This window comes from Sinocyclocheilus anshuiensis, unplaced genomic scaffold, assembly GCF_001515605.1.
Source record: "Sinocyclocheilus anshuiensis isolate Anshui unplaced genomic scaffold, SAMN03320099.WGS_v1.1 scaffold2737, whole genome shotgun sequence".
NCBI lineage: Eukaryota > Metazoa > Chordata > Actinopteri > Cypriniformes > Cyprinidae > Sinocyclocheilus > Sinocyclocheilus anshuiensis.
The window spans coordinates 67,925-85,862 of record NW_015551029.1 but is presented as its reverse complement, the minus strand read 5'-3'; the positions used below and the strand labels follow the sequence as shown (position 1 = coordinate 85,862).

Sequence of the window (17,938 nt, the reverse complement as noted above, 5' to 3'; positions counted from 1 at the left end):
ACTTTTTCACTGGAGGAAGCGTTATTATGGATTATGGACTCGGACTTTAGTTAAAAATGTCTTAATGATGGATTTGTTTCAGCTGTTGTCTTCTCCAGATGCTAACTGATGGACTGGAGTGCTGTGGATTGCTTGTGGATTATTGTGATGTTTTTATCAGCTGTTTGGACTCTCATTCTGACGGCACTCATTCACTGCAGAGCATCCATTGCTGAGACACTGATATAATACATTTCTCCAAATCTGATGAAGAAACAAACTCATCCTAATCTTGGATGGCCTGAGGGGAGCACATTTTCAGTACATTTGAACTATTCCCTTACAGAGCATGTTATACCTGATTCAACCCATGAAAATGATCTTTGTCTGTATAAATGAATGTGTTTAGGTCGGTGATGATAATTAACATTTTTAATTTGAATAAAACAATGTTATAATTTTTCCCCCCAGTGTACACAGCTCTAGTATCTCATTACCTTGTTGGTCGTATAACCATCCCATATGATGAGTTTGCCATCTTGGGAGGCACTGACAAGTAACCTGAAAAAAGGCACAGAAATTATAAATATCCACACTGCAGCCGATCTATTTTTCAATCAACGAAATGTAATTAATATGGGACACAGATGGGATTTGAGCAACATGGTGGGAAAGGCCTTATTACAGCTCCACGGAAAACGAACACCAGGGTCCCAAGCGTTATTTCATGAAATATTAATCACACAGTTGAAAGGAGACCAGCCCAGAGTGTTTAAAGCAGTTTTTTGTATCTAAAAGCAATCGTGATGGTTAGAGACCCTCCAATCAAACACACACCTGGAGTCACTGCCCCAATGCATGGCGTAGATTTTGGCGAGATGACCTCGGAGCGTGCGTCTCGTTCTCATCTGTATCCGCCCCACTGAGTCCAGGCTCGCTGTCATCTGCCATATGAGCCCAAAACAGCAAGAGATTAAAGATCACACAACATCATCAGTTCCCATTAGAGATGTCTTCTAGTCCAATGTGTAGAGCTGCCATCAGTACAGTTAGCAAGCTCAGCATCATCTTCTATAGCATTTCATGTGCGTTTAGCTCATTTATAGAATATTTACTCAAAATTCACTAAAAAGGCAGAAAACAAAAACAGATTTTTAAGGAGGTCTGTAGATGAACTGGATGATATCTATGAATAATATCTGTAAAAAATTCTTCTGATTGGCAAAAAAGGCCTAATATTACATAATTTGATGATTTCAAGTTCAAAAATATCAAAAATTTTCATTTTTTTCACAAAACAAAAAAAATATATATATGCGTGCGTGTAAAATATTAAGATACCACTTAAATTCTCAGTTTCTCTGGATTTACTAGGTATGGGTTTGAGTAAAATGTTAATATTTGTTTTATACTATCTGATAACAATTCCAAATTTTAAATACAAATATTGTCTTTTTTTTTCAGAGAATGATCAATTAGTCAAAATATCAAATGTTTTCATTTGTTGTGAATCAGGGTTATATTTCACCAAATACTGATTTCTTAACTCTTCTGAAGTTAAAACATTGGTATTGTTTTGTCTAAAAATGAATATAAACATGTCTGAAAACATGGCATCATTTTTGTTATTTTGACCAGTTGTCATTTTATGCAAAAAAAGCTCTAAATGACCACATTTTTATTTAAAATTGGGAAGAAATGTCATCAGTAGTTTACAGAATAAAACAAAAAAATATGTTTTAAATAAACACTTAACTATAAATCAAAATTCCAGAGAAACTGAGAATTTTCAAGTGGTCTCTTTCAGATCAGCTTTAATGCACAAAATAACAAAAGCAGTCAAATGTCAAAAGTTTTGTTTTCAAGATAAAACAAATTTAAAATGAGTCGTTTAACTTACAATCTGCAAAGTAAGTTTGTCTAAATATTCCATTTAATGTCAAAGAACAGCTTTTTTTCCCCCCACAAAATCTGTTATCTTTCTGTGGCTGTTTGGATGCAGTGAAACACATTCCACAGATGTAGCAGAAAACATCTGTTAGTTTGCATTTTCTTCAGTCATTGGCCATAATCAGGATTATGCATAAAATAACGTCTTCAAAATCATTAATACAAGTAAAAATGGGCTGATAATTGAACAAATAGTTGTATTCTGGCTCAGATGAAGACATGAATCATGTCTTTGTGGTGCTTTTCTCCTGATTAAGTGAAAATACAAGACTTCTTCACCTTACAAATGGTTGTCAAAAACAATGCAACAAAATGCATCAAATTTAGTGAAAAAGTGTGACATGCTTGAGCAAAACTGTCACTATTTTTGGTATAAGCAGCTCAAAATTAGTAAGAAACGACTATTGGATTGTATTTAGCAAATGTGATGCATGACGGTGCAATCGTTAATGATTTTTGTTTCGTACCTGCGAAAGTGTGGAGTCACTGCAGGCTTTTCTAGCATCCTGAAAAACAACAACAACAAATGCAATTCAAGACAAAACTTGCCAATCTAAATAAACAGCACAGGAAGTGTACAGTCTACATAGATGTCCTCTCATATGAACGCTTCCTTTTGTTGCATGTCGGTCCAAACACTTACCCGGATCTGGTTGCGAAGCTGTTCTGCTTCCTGTCGCAACTGTTCCAACTCACTCATTGTTCCTGTTTGACCGGCACCCGAGACGACAACGTGCTGGACCTGCAATCATGCATCATACAATGACATCATTCCTACATTGCATGCACTCACCCGTCAATCAAACATTGCACTAGTGATGCATGCAATCATGAAATCCCTTAAAATGCAATTACAAATGGACCAGCTTCCTTTGACCAAATCCATTCCAGCAACTTTAATTACATGCACAGACTGATCTGAGAGCAGTGGGAAATTACTCTGAGCTCAAAGGTTCTTCAAAACACCACCAACTGCTGCCAAATGCCACCCATATGTTCACTGACCTTTCCGTCAAATCAGGCATCCGTCCGCATCTCTGATGTTTCGCTCACCTTTGATTCCACATGAATGCGTTTTAATAGTTAAAAGATCTACTACAAACTCAAACAGCGTCTGTGAGTTTTCAGTAACTAGGTTATTAGAGAAGTAAATACTAGACTGATGGTTTTGGTTACCAGTCCAGCGTCTCTCATACTAAGGGTGTCATTTGACAGAACTTAAACTGGAGTTTAGTTAGCTGTCTATGACTATAAGCCAATAAACTTTTGATGATCTTTTACTTTGTGTCCAGCAAGTTGGAAAAATTCCAATGAAACGCCATCGAATGTCCAATAAAATAACTTGCCATGGATACAGTTAGCGAGTTAAGCATCACCTTCTATAGTATTTCAATGTGCATTAGCTCATTTACAGAATATTTACTCAAAAGTTACTAAAAATGTAAACAGGGTTTTTTTTGACACTACCAAAAGTTTAGAACATTTAAGATTTCTTAAATGTTTTTGAAAGAAGTCTCTCCTGCACACCAAGGCTGCATTCATTTAATCAAAAGTGCAGTAAAAATTGAAATATTATTATAATTTCAAATGCTGTTTTCTATGTGAATCTATGTTAAAGTGTAATTTATTCCGGTGATGCAAAGCTGAATTTTCAGCATCATTACTGCAGTCTTCAGTGTCACATGATCCTTCAAAAAATAGGCATTACCACATGGTTATATTTAAAAATGTTTTTTATCCATTGAATTTTCAATAAAAATAGCTAGATCATGAAATATACTGTTATCATGATATAAAATTACTCATACCATGATGTAAGTAATTGGTTATTCCGCCCAACCACTACCAGACCAACAACACCCTCCATATTTTTAATACCAAAACCATCATGATAAACTTCAGCAATGGGGAAACATTTAACAATACACCTCTTGTTTCGGTTTTTAGCTTTTATGTAATGCTGAGTGATTTTACAAGTGATTAGAGATTGAAAATGTTTCCTGAAAGTGTTACTCATGTAAGTCTAGCATCAGTTTATCAATGTGACAATATATTCTATTTTAGGCCTTTTTTTTTTTTTGGGGGGGAGGGTGTGAGCTGATGAAATTGAAAAGCTAATAAGTAAATTACAAAAATGTCAAATGAAAAGAAATAATTTTAAATTTAATTCAATCAAAATAAAATACCGTATTGACCCGAATATAAGATGATGTTTTTTTCTTGGAAATACATCTGAAAAAACGCGGTCGTCTTATATTCAGGGTCTAGACTTTGACATGTCAATAATACACCCACAACAATAGTTGGCGACAAATACGCATAAAACGAGTGAGCCATGAAATACGTAACGTAATGCGTGTTGTAAAGATCGCGAGTAAAAACAAAAGAAAAAGAAAACCTTACAGCTGCATGAGTCGTGACTGTCACGTTAGCCTGATGGGACCAAACTCCCTTTGTGATTTTAAAACGTAAGACAGTACCCAGATTTGAAGACTACAGTAAGATTTAACTTCTACTCTTAATAAGATTTTGGTTTGCTACTATTAGATGGATAGCCAAAATGTCCTAATTCAGATGGGCTACCTGTTTTTTTTTTTTTTTTAATGGTATATCAAAAAGTGTATATTTTTTTAAATGTGATTGTTGGTACATTTGACCAGTTTTTACCATACTTTCAAAACAAAAATTAAAATAGGAAAAATATGCAATATGAAAATAATGAAAGACAAAATGTGTTCTACTGAGAAAAAACAAGATTTGGTTTTTAAAAAGCCTTTTTCCAAAAGGTACATCTGGAAAAAGTGGGGTCGTCTTATATTCGGGCCAATACGGTACTTCCTAAAAAGTTGGTTTTTAAAAAGCCTTTTTCCAAAAGGTATATCTGGAAAAAGTGGGGTCGTCTTATATTCGGGCCAATACGGTACTTCCTAAAAATATTATACATTTTATTTGTTTACTTGCATGTCACGCAACCATTAACCAACCTCTGAAGACCATTAACATGTGCATGTGTTGTAATGTTAACTTAAAATATCAGGAAAGATTTCAATTAATATTTTAGGCTGAAGGGGTTCCCTAAAATATATATATTAGATCAATATTTTAGTGTGTTCAAATGGATTTTCATTAACAAATAAAACACTAAAATCAGCTCTTGAAAACCTGATGTCAGAAAACAGCTGTTTCAAGAGACATGAGATACATGAATGAGAACCTGTGTGCTTTTATTTAGTTAGAAAACATAAATATTTGCCTGCTGGGAAGAGGAACTCAATGATATTACACACAATGCCAATCAAATCTAACACGTGTATATATATATAACTTATATTAAAAAATGAGATCACCTAATAAATACTGAAATATGAAATACTGAAAATATAATACATGCTAGACCGTTCTAACCTTGAAAATAAGTTAAAATTAACCACTGTTAACCAACAATATTTACGATTATTGCATCAGAAGACTGTATCAGAGCAAAACAGCATATAAGGCCCGAAAATATCTAAATAATTCAAGTTCTAAATAAAAAAACTTTAGCTAAATCGAAACAGACTAAGGTAAAGTGAAAGTAAAACTATTAGCTTCTGCTCAAACAATCTCAGCTATTGGTGTCATTCACAAAATACGATTTTAAAATTAATTATGTCAACTTAGCTGGAAGATATAACTCCTAAATACACTTACTTGCAGAGTGCATTCACATGTATTCATCCAAGCAAGACTTTGATTCAAAAACAACCGTTCGTGTTTACTATAGTAGCTTGAGATTGTGTGTCGATTGACACGATATGACAACCAAGCTGAGATTTAAACCTACTACCTTTAATTTATCACCTAGATATTTAACAACTTCACCAAACTAGCAATTTAGATGGTTAGCTAGTGCGAGGAAGCACTTAACATGTTAAAAAACCGTTAAAATTCAAACTGAACTCTTGTGTTTCTCGGGCCTCCTGTTGCCTCTTCACTCTCAACCATAACTAGCCGATTATAATTGAACTAATTAGCTACTAAATCGAGATTCAATCCATCACTGACCCCCAAAAACAGTACAAACGAGTTCAGCGGTGTAAGTAAATCACAGTTTACAAGCAGGAAATAGACGAGAAAAGAGAAACACGGCGGACGGTTGTTTTTTCCCCTCACCTGATCAGGCTAGTTTGGGCAAAATCCGCTTCTTTCAGATCCCTTGCATGTTGATATGCGCACAGATAAATTTCAAAGCAGAATAATTCATTGGAAGTCAATTTTAAACACATTTAAAGGGCCACGCAGCCCCTCACGCAAACTGAGGCAATTTTTGCCAGCAATCTCTTCACCACACCCATAAGGGAACCGGGAACATGGCAACAAGCGCGGCGTAGGGGGAACCGACAAACACCGCTTATCTACAACATGCTAAAATCACTGTATAAAAGCACAAATGTGATTTAAATTAGTAAATATATGTATAAAACTACGATATAACTGCAAATTGTGTGTTTTTCGTGTGAGCAGAGTCAGGACGGCAGCTGTTAGCGCGGTCGGGTTCCCCTACAGACGAATGGTACAGTCCATCCGCTGCCTCAACAAAGCGCCTGCAGGAGAAACAGGAAACGTATCCGCTGCGTGTTTGCGTCTCGCGAGGAAGCTTGCATTGTTTTGTTGTAGTAAAAGTTACATTCCTACTCTTAAATGCTCGGAAACATTCATACGTTGTTCTAATTTAAAACTCGAATATCATTGACGTTATTTTGCGACTTTATTGGCATGTATTGTACTATGTTGTGTATGATAGACAAACGGATAGACAGGCAGATCAACATTTTGTGTGCATCGTAATAATGTGTACTATATACAGTAGGGCTGCACGATTTGGGGAAAAAAGACTAATTATGATTTTTCTGAGAAAAAAAATGCGATTTAAAAAAAAAAAGAAAAAATGCAGGTTTGATGTGCTTGTTTGTATGGATGCCAGATTTGGACAAAATCGAGTGATTATGTCAGTATAGCTATAGAATATTATTATTATTATTACTACTACTATTACTACTACTAAATAAAAAGAGATTAAGAAATATTAATATTGGACTAAGGCTGCACAATTTGGCCAAAATGTGATTATATTAATATGGCTATAAATAATAATAATAATAATTATTATTATTATTACTACTACTACTACTGCTGCTAAATAAAAATATTAGAATTACTAAATAAAAACAAAATAAATATTATTGGACTAGGGCTGCACAATTCGGACAAAATTTTGTGATTATATCAATATGGCTATAAAATAATACAAATTATTATTATTAATATTATTATTAAATAAAAAATATAAAAATTACTAAAGCACTAAGCAAAATACATATTACTGTTGTAATATTTCACTGTAAAATCAAAAGAATATTTAAGAAAAATAACAATAATTTTATTTTAAATTGTAAGTGTAAAATTACAATACTAATATTTATGCCTGTCTTCATTTTTTCATTTTCAGAGTTAAACCAACACATTTTTATTTTGATGGAAAACCGCAGGTATCCCGTAAGCATATAAATGAACACAGTGCTGCGCTTCACTGTGAAACACGCAATAAAAATCAGTCTTTGCATTTTGATAATCGCACTAAGCCATATCGTGACTTTGGTTTTATTTCGATTAATCATGCAGCTGTAGTACTATATACACTATTTTTGCACATGCAACCACAAACGTATTGCACCGATATAAATGCATTACACAAAAACTGCACACATTATCATTATATTGTATATTATGTTTAATTCACTAAACAAAAACTCAATTTCAAAATTTATGATAATGCACTGCACATTTGGAAATGCTTAATACTTAATGGCATCAATGAAAGTGAGCAGTGGGTGTAGAATCGATGCAGTGAGTTGAAAGCGATCTGTTCTCTGTCAGAGATGGTATGGGGTCTTTCAGGGCTTTACCCTTCTTAAAAGGTTTCAGGATTTCGGCCAGATGGGGTCACAGCTGCGCTCATATTGTTATTATCAACATCAGAATCATACTGTATATCTGTCATTTCTATAGGGAAATATGATTGTCAAATATTTTCTAACACTACATGCATTAGAAAAATCATGATGACTGTGAAGGACGAGCACCAGGTCGCCAGAAACAGCAGAACATCAATTGCATGATCTAAAAAAAGATGCAGCAGTGGCTATAAATAGACGTGTTAATATGGAGAGCATACCCTGCTTTTGTTGTCTCAAACACAGGCATATATCCAAATGTGTCTTCTAAAATAGTAATGTTAAAATAACCTGAAAAATGAATGCTAATACTTTATTTTCAGAGAATATCTATTCTAAAGGTACAAAAAATATTTTTGTCAAAAAGGCATTCAATACATTTTTGGCCAGCAATGCTGCAAAGATATTTACCATAGTAAGAGCCACAGGTGTACAGTATGTACAGTACTGCAAATGCAAAAGGCAACATCAGAACTGAATTCATCACTAGATATATCTCTAGGGGAGGCTAGTGGTTGCCGTGGTAACCGTCACAAATGGCGACTGACGTCAGGCAAGAAGGGAATCCAGAGAAATGCACATCATTCACACGAACTGATAGATTGAGCAGTTTGATAGAGAAACTATAGTGAACATAGAATAAATGAGCTTTAAGTTAAACTTAATACATATATATGAGAACTGTATGTGAGAGTGAAAAAGCAATGCATGACACCAATGCTGCACAAAACAAGATAAGCAGTACAATCAAACCAGTTAAACACTGACAATGGTCTCCAAGGTCTCTAAATAATCAACATGATCAACCTTTGCTGTTAAACCTGTCGCACACAATCTACTCCATGCCTTCTGTCGTCTGATTGATAGTTTAGAGGGTTTTTTTTAAGCTCTTTTAGTTTAACTGCATGCAGTCATATTTCCAGATGAACACTTACTGGACTGAAGCAGCTCAGCTTTACTTGATTCTCCATCAATCATGTTTTAGAGTCTCAAATCTGATCCTCAGGATCTTTTGAGGAGCGTTTGTTTCCAGAAGCTTTACTTTCACTGTTCCTCAGCGGAGGAATGATCTTCACAAGCCTCCAGAACATCTCACATCTTCTGAGGAGCCTTTATTTCTTCAGCTCTCAATCACTGCATTATATGTTTGGAGCATTTCAATCTCATCTTATTAAGACATGTTATTGGAGATACAGAGACAGATATTTAGATCATTTTATGTCAGTATCTGCTCTGCTGTTATAAAGATCTCATTGATTTACATCACAAGCATCTGAATTTCATAACTTTTGTGCATATAAATATCATGCACCAAACTGAATATTTTTGCTCAGTCTGAGTCTCTTAAAACGGAGCTGTTGTTCCTCCATATTTGCACTATATACTACGTGTGCTGCGTTAAGCTAACTGAGTCTTGTTATAGCACTTGCGTATCATTGCTCTTTTATTGATTTTGATTGCTTCTATTGTTGTCATTTGTAAGTCGCTTTGGATAAAAGCATCTGCTAAATGACTGAATGTAAGTGACGTGACATGTGGCCAAGTATGGTGACCCATACTTGGAATTAGTGCTCTGCATTTATCCCATCCAAAGTGCACACACACAGCAGTGAACACACACACACACCGTGAACACACACCCGGAGCAGTGTAAATGTAATGTAATAAATCCTGATGTATCAAATATGCTGCTCAAAAAAAAAAAGATTTAGATTTCGACTAAATTCTGTTCAATTTAAAAAAAGATTTTTCTGACTATTACTTCAAATGTCAGGCTTTACAGGGTTTAAATGCTAATATTACTCATCATATCAGTATTTATTGCTGTTGTTCTGATGTTGCACTGCGATCTGAGCGTACCGGACATCAGCTTCCTTTTCACAAGTTGCAGAACATTGGGCGTTTGTAAATTTGCTGAAATGAACACAAGAGTACTGAACTTCCTCCTCCTGATGAACTGACTTTACTTTCTCCTCCAGGTCAAAGGTCACAGGCGGTATTGATTCATTTTCGTACACATTTTCATTCTGAAGAAAAGACAAGTCAAAAGTTAATAAGTTAAGAAACTGGTTTTACACGTCAGTCTATTAAAAACAGTTTAGGTTTACCTGTTTGCTTTGCTCTTTTACTTCAGGTCTTTTGAGGTTTTGTTGTTTTGTCCTTCTGTTAAGAAGAAAACATAAACATGACATCTGCGCAGTTATGAAGGTATGGTCACGTTCCCTTTCAAGGGAACTTCGAACTGCGTCCTCTAGGGGTCGCTATGGGGAACGCCTCGTCGTGACCCGTGTCTGAAGCATACACTGAAAAAACACCAACAACACGTTGGCCGGCGACAGCCCATGACATCACTACCGGTGCGACTATAGTATAAATAGGCGCAGGGAGAACATGCCATTCTCTTCTTCATCTTCACTGACCGTTTTGTTTGAAGCGTCAACTCACCATGAAAATGGTAAAGTTGGTACTTAGTGCTCGCCATGGTTCTGGCCCGCACTCCCCTCAGCATGGCGGCGTGGGTATATCGTTCCCCATAGCGACCCCTAGAGGACGCAGTTCGAATTCCCTTGAAAGGGAACGTCTCAGGTTACTTATGTAACCATGGTTCCCTGAGTAGGGAACGAGACACTGCGTCCTCTAGGCTTCCTGCCATGCTTCGAACTCAAGCTTCAGACGAAGAAGTGAATGACATGTTCTCCCAGCGCCTATTTATACTATAATCGCACCGGTAATGATGTCATGGGCTGTCGCCGGCCAACGTGTTGTTGGTGTTTTTTCAGTGTATGCTTCAGACACGGGTCACGACAAGGCGTTCCCCATAGCGACCCCTAGAGGACGCAGTGTCTCGTTCCCTACTCAGGGAACCATGGTTACATAAGTAACCTGAGACATTAGCAATATTTCACGGGCAAAAAGGCCATATGGCCTATATCAATAGTGCAGGGATGCATGAAGCACAGCTCACACAGAAGTCAAACATTTTTCTGTTGGTCAACGTTGTTAATTTTTTGTGACAAACTGAACCCAATACGAAAAATTGCCAATCGCGTGGACTCATATGACCGCGAAAAATCGCAAACAGCGGTAAACGTGACTGCAGTTGAGATGAACACGAAGAGATGTAAAGAAGAACTAGATCACAAACTCACATCATCCACAGAGCAGCACAAACCAGCAGTAGAACGACAGGAATCAGGAGCGACGACAATATTATGATTCCAGCGCTCTCATACGCCACATCTGGAGACATAAAAAATATAAATATTAATATAAATTCGCAATTGTGAGTTATAAAATCAGAATTGCGTGATATAAATTAGCAATTGTAAGAAAATAGTCTTTTCCCCCCTCGGAATTGGACTTTATAAAGAAAAAAAAATCTTTATGTGAAAAAAAAAAGTCAGAATTGTGGGCAAAAAAAAAATCGCAATTTTGTGTTAAAACAGAATTGCGTGATTCAAATTCGCAATTGAAGAAAATAGTATTTTTCCCCTCAGAATTAGACTTTATAACTCAAAATTGCAAGTTTATCTCATAATTCTGAGGATGAAAAAAGTCTGAATTGTGAGATATGAACACAATTCTAAGCAATAAACTCGCAATTTTGAGTTATAAATCAGAATTGCGTGACATAAATTAGCAATTGTAAGAAAATAGTATTTTATAATTGTGTGATTTAAACTTGCAATTGTGAGAAATAAAGTCACAATTGTGAGATAAGTTGTAATTACCTTGTTTTATTTTTTATTCAGTGGCAGAAACAGATAGCACACATACGTCTGCAATATGTCTGTTGAATATCACTTGATCTGAAGAATTATGAATTAATAAATGCTTGCTTTAAATAAAGTCTCCTTACGAAGACTGAAGATTCAATACAAAAACGTCTAAAAGCAGAACGATTATAAATAATGCAGGAAGACACCCAAAATGAGGAACAAGCTGTGACGTATTTCTCTATTCTACAAATTAAAGCAATTCTAATAAAAATGCTCATGCACATAAACATTTAATGACAAACACTACACACAAGATAAATGTTACATTAAGCACTCATGATTTAAAATGTGTGACACCAGAAAATATGCAGTTTGATTCAATTCTTTTAAACCGTTTTATGAAATAATTTCCTCATTCTTAGGTTTTTAATTTTTTTAATTAAATTATGTTCAACTATTCCTTCAAATGTCAGGCTTTACAGGGTTTAAATGCTAATATTACTCATCATATCAGATCTGTTAAAGATCACTTGATCTGGAAAGCATCTGCTGTGTACAAACATCTGACAGACGTCTTTAAGATGTTAGTTTTACATGCATTCTAAATCACAAACATCTTAAAGACATCTAATAAACGTCTATTTGACATCTGACAGATGTATTGCAGATGAGTAAACACTAAAAAAATACATATTGCAGATTTAAATGCAGATGTTGGATAGACATCTCCGTGATGTACGCGTGCTATCGGTAGGATGCACAATGACACATAGATCAAGCGTTTTTCTCATGTTTTACTCACAGGTGACATCGAGGAGCGTCTCGGCCGACGGGAACGTTTCAAAGCGTTCCAGTGCACACGAGTATCGGCCTGAATCCTCACGGCTCACCGCAGAAACATGCAGCTGATCACCGGAATTATAGAGATCCAAACGAAGCCCGTTCTTGAACCAGATAAAGGTTTGTTTTGGAGGACAGCTGGTCTTACAGGTGAGTGTGACGTTCTGACCTTCAGTCACACGATCAGAGTCCACAGACACCTGAAGATCTAATACAACACACACATCTGTCTCTATATGTGACCCTGGAGCACACAAGCAGTCTTAAGTAGCACAGGGATATTTGTAGCAATAGCCAATAATACAGTGTATGGGTCAAAATGATCCATTTTTCTTTTATGCCAAAAATCATTAGGATATTAAGTAAAGATCATGTTCCATGAAGATATTTGGTAAATTTCCTACCGTAAATATATCAAACCTTAATTTTTGATTAGTAATATGCATTGCCAAGAACTTCATTTGAACAGCTTTAAAGATGATTTTCTCAATATTTAGATTTTTTTGCATCCTCAGATTCCAGATTTTCAAATAGTTGTATCTCAGCCAAATATTGTCCTATCCTAACAAAGCATACATCAATGGAAAGATGATTTATTCAGCTTCCAGATGATGCATTAATCTCAATTTCGACAAATTGACCCTTATGACTGGTTTTGTGGCACAGGGTCACATATATCAGATTTCTCTCTCTCTAGAATGGAAATGGAAGATTCATACCAAGAGAAAATGAATCGGGGTAGAGTAATATTTACCTGTGACATGTACAGTGAATTCTGATCGACTATTCGAGGTAAAGATGATGTCTCCTTCTCTGTAAATGAAGCTCATGTAATATGTGCCAGCGTCTGTCTCTTTTAGTCCATGAATTAGTAGGTAACACCTGTGAAACTCTTTTATAGATCTGTATCGGGAGTCCATGCTGGGATCTGCTAGAGTTTCAGTATTATTTATTCTGTGTTTCCATGACTGAAATATCCATCCAGGATATAAACAATTGGACCCCAGAGCCACAGTTGATCCTGCAGGAGCACAAACTGATCCAGAGCGAAAAATCACAGCGTCGGTCTGACCAAATAAACCTGAAACACAAATCAGAAAATGTGTCAAAAAAGGGGAACATTTACAATTTACCTAAAGAAAATTAATTGAAATGAAATTACATGTAGTGCTTAGTCAAAGTAGTTTTGTAGCACTGGAGGTGTTACAAAGAACACAATAAAGACTAACAAATGATTGAATGAATGAGTCCTACCTTTCAGATACAGCAGAAATAACACCGTGAGTGAAAATGTGAGATTCATGGCAGAGTTATGAATTAATAAATGTTCGATTTGAATAAAGTCTCCTTACGAAGACTGAAGATTCAATACAAAAACGTCTAAAAGCAGAACGATTATAAATAATGCAGGAAGACACCCAAAATGAGGAACAAGCTGTGACGTATTTCTCTATTCTACAAATTAAAGCAATTCAAATAAAAATGCTCATGCACATAAACATTTAATGACAAACGCTACACACAAGATAAATGTTACATTAAGCACTCATAGTCTAATTTAAAATTTGTGACACCAGAAAATATGCAGTTTGATTCAATTCTTTTAAACCGTTTTATGAAATAATTTCCTCATTCTTAGGAACTTAAATTAGTTCCTAAGAATGACTTTATTTATAGCACGCTCGATCTGTCACAATCTCCTGTTCCGTCTCGATTTGTGCGCTGTGTTATGTTCTGTAAGTCATGTGTTTACTGTACTTTTATGTCAGTATAGGTTTTGAATTGATGTAATAAAATATAATTGTTCAGGCCCTACAGGTTTTGAAACATTAGCTGCCCCACATTTTTTGATATAGCAGTGTTCAGGTAAAATGGGCCGGCTGATCAGCAAAAATGGGCCAGTCAAACTGCAATGTGAAATAGAGACATTTCTGATAAAACACATTTAATTATATTTAATTTTATAATGTAACAGTGTAACATTGCTATTAAATTACATTAGAACATCAATTTCAATTAATTTAATCAATAAAACAAATTTAATTAAAAAATGTAACAATAACAATAACAAGTAGTGTTATGGCAACAGTTTAAAAGTTAACAGCCAATGACTGTAAATAATTTCGAACAGAAGAGGTAAGACACTCAAACCTTTCAATCAATTTCATCAATAAAACATACATTTCATAAAAGTGTGTGTGTGTGTGTGTGTGTGTGTGTGTGTGTGTGTGTGTGAGTGAGTGAGTGAGTGAGTGTGTGCGCGCGATCTGAAGGTTTTTAAAAAACAGTCTTGACAGATAAAGCCGTCATCATCAAAAATGCCATTCTCTTTAACACACATAACACACGCAAACATAGTCCAGCACACATAAACACACATCACATACAAACACATTTAGAAGGTAAAATGTGAAAAAGGTATGTCACAAATTCAATAATACAATATATTAATAATATAAATAATTTTTAATAAGAGAAACCACCAACATTTCTGCTTAAACTCAATTCAGAAGGTGGCCCATTTTAACTGAAATTAACGGCTCATTTTATCTTAACACATTCAGGTAAATTGGGCCGACTAAAAATGCTTTTTTTATATAAAAATCTGTATTATTTAGCAAAATCGGCATTTTATCTCACAGAGGCCATCAAGACATAGGTTATGAATCATTATTTCTAAATGTGCAGTTGTTTTTTATTGATTTATCAACCTTATTATTAAGTAAGATTGGATATGTCAGGCCACTCAGCTTGCTTTTTTTCTGGCCTGGTCTCAAAACGAGGCATTGCCCCTCCCCCTTAGCAACCTCAGACCAATAAAATCCTTTGCTAAATATCAAGTACTGTTATGGCCACAATTTGAAATTCTTTGCAGTCATTGGCTGTTAACTTTTAAAGAAATAAGACACTCAGACCTTAATTGGCCCATTTTACCTGATATCACCCTATAAAACAGCCCAGAATCCCTGAACACAAAGCGGATCTCACAGTTTTAGCCTCACACTTATTATGCAGACTTCAAGTCACAGAAAGATGAAAAATCACAGCAAAAAAAAAAAGAAGAATTTCACGGAGAACATTTTAATCTCACTCTGACCTCTGCTGGACCAGAAGAGAATTGTGACTGTCTCGCAAAAGTTCACATTAGAGACAAAAATATATTATTTATTTATTGCTTGTTTGTTTGTTAAATTTGTTATCCGCTAGAACGAAACAGATTTATAGAACAAGATACTGATTGTTTTTCATTACAAGAAAAGTTACTTCACTTTCATTTTAGTTATTAAATTAAAAACATTTAATTGTTTTTATGTCTCCTCCAACATGCAATATTGTTTTTATTTTTCATATTTCATGTAATTAAATAAATTAAATATATTCGATAAATTATAAATGTTTTATATGAATTTGCAACCTTATGTGTTTTTATTCTGACATTATTTCCTAAATTTCTAACATAATTTAATTATTTATTTAATTATGTAATCATTTATAATATAGATTTATAATTATGAATTAATTTATTCGTTAATTTGTTTGTCAAATAAATAAATAAATAAAACATATTCAATAAATTTAAAATAATTTATATGAATTTCCAATTTTCTGTGTGTATTTATTCTGATATTATTTCCTTAATGAATGAATGAATGAATGAATTAATTAATTCATTTACTTATTGTTGCATGTTTGGACAAATAAACTAAATACATACAATAATTCTTAAATCTTTTATATGAATTTGCAACTTTGCTTGTTTTTATTCTGACATTATTTCCTGAATTTATTGATTGATTCATTCATTAATTTGTTTGTTTGTTTGGTCGGTATTCAATAAATGTAAAATATTTTATATACATTTTCAACTTTATATACAGGTATGTGTATTTATTCTGATATTATTCCCTGAATTTATTTCCTACATCTATTTCAAGAATTAAAAAACACAATAAGGGACGTGATAATGAAGCGGCCAGCAGGTGGCGCTGCTCTTCTGATCTCAATGGAGTTTGCTGAAGCTCAGAAAGACTGAAACACGCCGGTGGAGTCATAGCTCTCTCCATTTCTGTCGTTTCTGTTCTCGCTGGGAACGTGTTTGAAGACCGAGATGACACAGAATGAGAGAGAGTGTGTGTGATGGAGACTGTGAGCAGAGTGGGTGGTGCAGTAGTATCAGGAGAGCTTGTAGGTGATGCAGGTGTGGGGTCTGTGGGGTCTGTGGAGCTGTGTCTCACCGGAGGCTCTCCGTGGGGCTTCACTCTCAGAGGAGGACTGGAGCATCACGAGCCGCTGCTCATCACCAAGGTATTCATTCATTCAGCACACAAACACTGATCATATTCCTTCCTTGTTTTATGTTTCAAGAGTTTAGACGTCAAAGGTCCCCAAATATGATCAGACCCCCATCCTGACATTTAAAAGGAAGCTGTATATTTCCATGTATAAAAACCCAGTTAATACTGTGAAAAATGAACACTGTAAGTGTAAAATATTATTTGGAAAATATTTAGATCTTATATATAACTATGTAGTGGTTACATTATTTTTTTCCCCTACTCAGTATAGTACTGTACTCTTTTAATTAATTAAAAATAATTAAATTCATTTTGTATATATTTATGTTAATTTATTTTATTGTTTACTCGTGTAGTTTTTGTTATGTAATATTTTTCATATTTCTAAATGTTTTATTAATTAATCTATTTATTTTATTATATTTTTGTGATTTATTTGAGGCAATCTGTTTATTGTAAAATAATGTGTATTATTTATTTAAATATAATTCTAAAAAATTATTGTAAATACATTTATAATTTAAAAAATATCTTATTTATTTTAGTCTTTATTATTATTAGTTTTTATTTGAACACTTTTTAATAATTGTTTTATTTTAATCTTCATTCGTTTCATTTCATCCCCCCGGTTTTTCTTTACATTTTTCTCCAGTTTGAAAACCCTCTGTATTGAAGCACTTTTAGTTTGGGGCTTCTCAAATACAATATAAATAAAATGTAAAACAGAAGTTTTATTAAATACTGCATTTTTTGTAAATACTGTAATTTCACTGTGCAGTAGTATAAAATGAAAATATATTTAATATTAATAATGCTGTCACGATGCACACACACGAGGAACGAGGAGACGCTGGAGAATACTTTATCAAGACTTTATTTTCAGGAACCAAGGGAGACGAACTCAGGAAGACGTTTAACAGCGGACAGAGAACTTAGGACTGGGAACACTATTTATACACACAGGAGGAGGGGATGACGAGACACACCTGGGAGCAATGAAACACTAATCAGGGGAGGAACAGGAAACTAACCAAATAAGGGCATGGGAAGGCACATGGGGAGCAGGACACACACAAAACATGGAACAGAGTCTGACATAACGCCCCCCTCCGGAAGGCGTGTCCTCACGCCATATAACATCCAATGGGGAGGGGGGGTGGGC

The 17,938-nt window shown here is 34.7% G+C and overlaps 2 protein-coding genes, 1 long non-coding RNA gene and 1 pseudogene across 3 annotated transcripts in view; 2 read left to right on the top strand and 2 right to left on the bottom strand.

The window, feature by feature from the left end:
- LOC107661153 (guanine nucleotide-binding protein subunit beta-4-like) overlaps positions 1-6,248 on the bottom strand; it is a 12,614-nt pseudogene extending 6,366 nt beyond the window's left edge.
- The window catches only part of LOC107661154 (uncharacterized), a 16,415-nt gene extending 8,306 nt beyond the window's left edge, over positions 1-8,109 (top strand). The window contains exons 2-3 of the long non-coding RNA XR_001631082.1: positions 2,008-2,016; positions 8,099-8,109. This is a non-coding gene — a long non-coding RNA (uncharacterized LOC107661154). The remainder of the gene's footprint in view (positions 1-2,007; positions 2,017-8,098) is intronic.
- A 1,599-nt stretch (positions 8,110-9,708) lies between these two features.
- Positions 9,709-13,767, bottom strand: LOC107661165 (uncharacterized). Its single transcript, XM_016450631.1, has 6 exons — positions 13,736-13,767; positions 13,236-13,562; positions 12,444-12,689; positions 11,072-11,162; positions 10,031-10,085; positions 9,709-9,949 (listed from the first exon to the last, which is right to left on the bottom strand). The coding sequence occupies exons 2-6, from the start codon at positions 13,399-13,401 to the stop codon at positions 9,734-9,736; spliced, it is 774 nt and encodes a 257-aa protein (XP_016306117.1). The 5' UTR covers positions 13,402-13,562; positions 13,736-13,767; the 3' UTR covers positions 9,709-9,733.
- A 2,811-nt stretch (positions 13,768-16,578) lies between these two features.
- shroom2b (shroom family member 2b) overlaps positions 16,579-17,938 on the top strand; it is a 36,414-nt gene continuing 35,054 nt past the window's right edge. Inside the window, exon 1 of the mRNA XM_016450618.1 lies at positions 16,579-16,786. Coding sequence (XP_016306104.1) covers positions 16,619-16,786 — 168 coding nt within the window. The 5' untranslated portion in view covers positions 16,579-16,618. The remainder of the gene's footprint in view (positions 16,787-17,938) is intronic.

Coding starts and splice junctions, on each gene's coding strand:
- LOC107661165 (XM_016450631.1), bottom strand. CDS start 13,401: ATGGACTCCCGATACAGATCTATAAAAGAGTTTCACAGGTGTTACCTA. Junction 12,690..13,235: donor ATTCACTGTACATGTCACAG/GTAAATATTACT, acceptor GTGTTGTATTAG/ATCTTCAGGTGTCTGTGGAC. Junction 9,950..10,030: donor TAAAAGAGCAAAGCAAACAG/GTAAACCTAAAC, acceptor TCTTTTCTTCAG/AATGAAAATGTGTACGAAAA.